The sequence below is a fragment of the Mastomys coucha genome, unplaced genomic scaffold (assembly GCF_008632895.1).
Source record: "Mastomys coucha isolate ucsf_1 unplaced genomic scaffold, UCSF_Mcou_1 pScaffold20, whole genome shotgun sequence".
NCBI classification, from domain to species: domain Eukaryota; kingdom Metazoa; phylum Chordata; class Mammalia; order Rodentia; family Muridae; genus Mastomys; species Mastomys coucha.
In genome coordinates, this window is record NW_022196903.1 from 66,904,278 (window position 1) to 66,906,754 (window position 2,477).

General features: G+C 42.1%; 1 protein-coding gene across 3 annotated transcripts in view; it reads right to left on the reverse strand.

Annotated features, from left to right (window-relative positions):
* The window catches only part of Dnah6 (dynein axonemal heavy chain 6), a 223,851-nt gene that overhangs the window by 183,214 nt on the left and 38,160 nt on the right, over positions 1 to 2,477 (reverse strand). For all 3 annotated transcript variants that reach the window (XM_031382227.1, XM_031382226.1, XM_031382225.1), the window contains exon 14: positions 1,486 to 1,638. In XM_031382227.1, the coding sequence (XP_031238087.1) occupies positions 1,486 to 1,638 (153 nt within the window). The remainder of the gene's footprint in view (positions 1 to 1,485; positions 1,639 to 2,477) is intronic.

Genomic DNA, 2,477 nt, shown 5'->3' on the forward strand with positions numbered 1-2,477 from the left:
GTGTGTGTGCACGCGTGTGTGTGTGTGTGTGTGTGTGTGTGTGTGTGTGTGCATGTGCCTGAGGAGGACAGAAGCAGGTATCCTGATCCCCTGGGGCTAAAGTTACAGGCTGTGAAATGCTTGATGTAATAGGAATTCAGGTCCTCTGGAAGAGCACCGGTCCCTCTTAACTTCTGAGCCATCTCTCCAGTCCCATTTTCTAAGTTTCTCATGTGAGTTTGGGCAGCTTTCAGCAAAGTATCTAGCACCTGAAGCTAGTTATAAATAGACGTGATTAATTTTCTCTACATAAAATTAAGTTATATCTCTTTTGAGGGCTGGCTAGACTTACACCTGCCCTGGGGGTGGCTCTTGGTGGCCATGTTTGCTATTACTTGGCAAAGCAGCAGCTGCATATCTGTTAGAGGCAGAGAAGTGAAATGACCCCAAAGAGAAGCAGAGAGGACAGAAGGAGAGGGAGGACTATAGCTGTCCTGCTCTGTTCATGTGCAGATTCTGAACCCAGTTACACTCGTGATGGAAGATGGGAGTTTCCATGGAATAACCCTGAATCCTTAAATAAGGACTCCATGTTGGCCTAGAGTAGGTCATGTAAGGTTTGGCTCTTTGTCCAAACATAATAATACACACATAAGGATACATTTTTGACAACTTTAGTCATCAGAGATGCAGCAAGTCTGACTAAAACCCACAATTACCTGCCTCTTTGGTAAGGGGCTTTTTGGAAAGAAACAAGGCTGCCCCTTTGTAGGCATGTGAAGGAGGCTCTACTGTAGCGCTGTCAATAACACATAACCAACTTTTTACGCAGCGACACTTCTTCAGATTCTGATATTTTAGAAAGTGATTTTTATCTACTTCAAAGCCAATCAGAGAAGTGAGTTTAGGGAAAATTAACTATTGGAGCCAAATGTGATATTGAGGTCATAGGGACAAGCCTGAGAAGGAAAATCAAGTTTCTGGGGGACAGCAAGCAACAGAGGCACACACAGGAATGTGGGGTGTCCCTACCTAAGATAGGTTGAGTTGCTTTTTTCCACTTTTAACAGAAAATCCTGAGCTGGTGTGTAGATGTAGGTAGGGCAAAAGGATTCAACCCCCATGAAGACCTACATCCATGTTACCGCTCACTGTAGAGCAGAACTACACTGTGCTTGAGAATATTGGCTTTGTGGTGAAAGACACTCAGATTCTGACTCCAGCTTGACTCCACGCAAGTTCTGTGACCTTGGATAACAGCCCATTTTAGCTTGTTTCCTCAACTATATAGTATTTGCGAGAACTGAAATGTAAGGCATGTAAAAAGGTGATGCAATGCCTGCTGAGTGGTTAGAACTTGGTAAAGCTTAGTTGCTGTTAAAAAAAAAATACAGGGCATCATTTCCCGTGTCTGAAAGCACTTATGATATTTAGGCAACTGTTTCCTGACTCTCTGTCTCTTAGTTTTTCTTGAGACACTAAATTCCCAGAGAACAGCCAACTTACCCGCTCCTGAATTTCATCAAGGAAAACTAAGCTGTTGACGTATTCTATGGTAGTAGTTGGTAGGAACTCGAGTTTATATTCTGCATCTTGTGCCTCTGAGATGATAGCATCCACTTTTTTCTTGCTCAAACGGGGAAGCATGAAATTTAGCACCTAAGAAATAAAAGCAGAGACAATAATAATAAGTAATTGGGTATTTCTGCTTTATAATAGTAGCTTAAGAAGTCTTGACAGGTGTTGAATCAGGAGGTGTGGGAATCAGCAGCATGTGAAGACAATCTCTTACCAAATAACTACTTACCAAACCCAACAAATGCAAGGCTAGATTTTGACAGTCACCCAAAGCACGCAGCTTATGGGACAGTGTGCTCAGTGCTCTGACACCTTTCAGGAATCTGCTCCTCTGTCTTACACAGTGGACACTGGGCTGACCCCTCAGCTTCAGGCCCAGGTCCACTCTTTTCCTATTGGAGAGCAATCATGGGATTTGGAAGAAACTGATCTCCTCTCCAGGAACTGACTCCAGTGTGAATATGAGCAAGGTTTCTTTTGAACAAAGTGACTGGATTAGGGTGGACTTCTAACTGTGATTTTAGTTTAGGGCTGAGGGAGATGCATACTTAAAACCGCAGTCTCTTCTTTCTCATTTTATGTAGCTAAGGAAATACCTAGCCGGTGGAAACTTTCAACCATCATTTCATAACTATGAGGCAATGCTCACTTTAGCGTGGTGACATGTCCATAGAAAGGATAAAAGAAACTGAGTGCCTGCACATACCCCAGGGACACTGGGTGGTCACCCAATGTCTGGACATTTATGAATGTAGACGTTTTCCAATCACCTAAGTTTGAGTTTTGTTTTCTTTAACTTGACATGTTGGTTGCACTAAAAAAAGAGTTGACATTAATTTGTATTTGTTCCAATTATATCTTTTTATAAAAGAGAATGTGTATTGGTGTTCTGCCTGCATATATATATATATATATATATA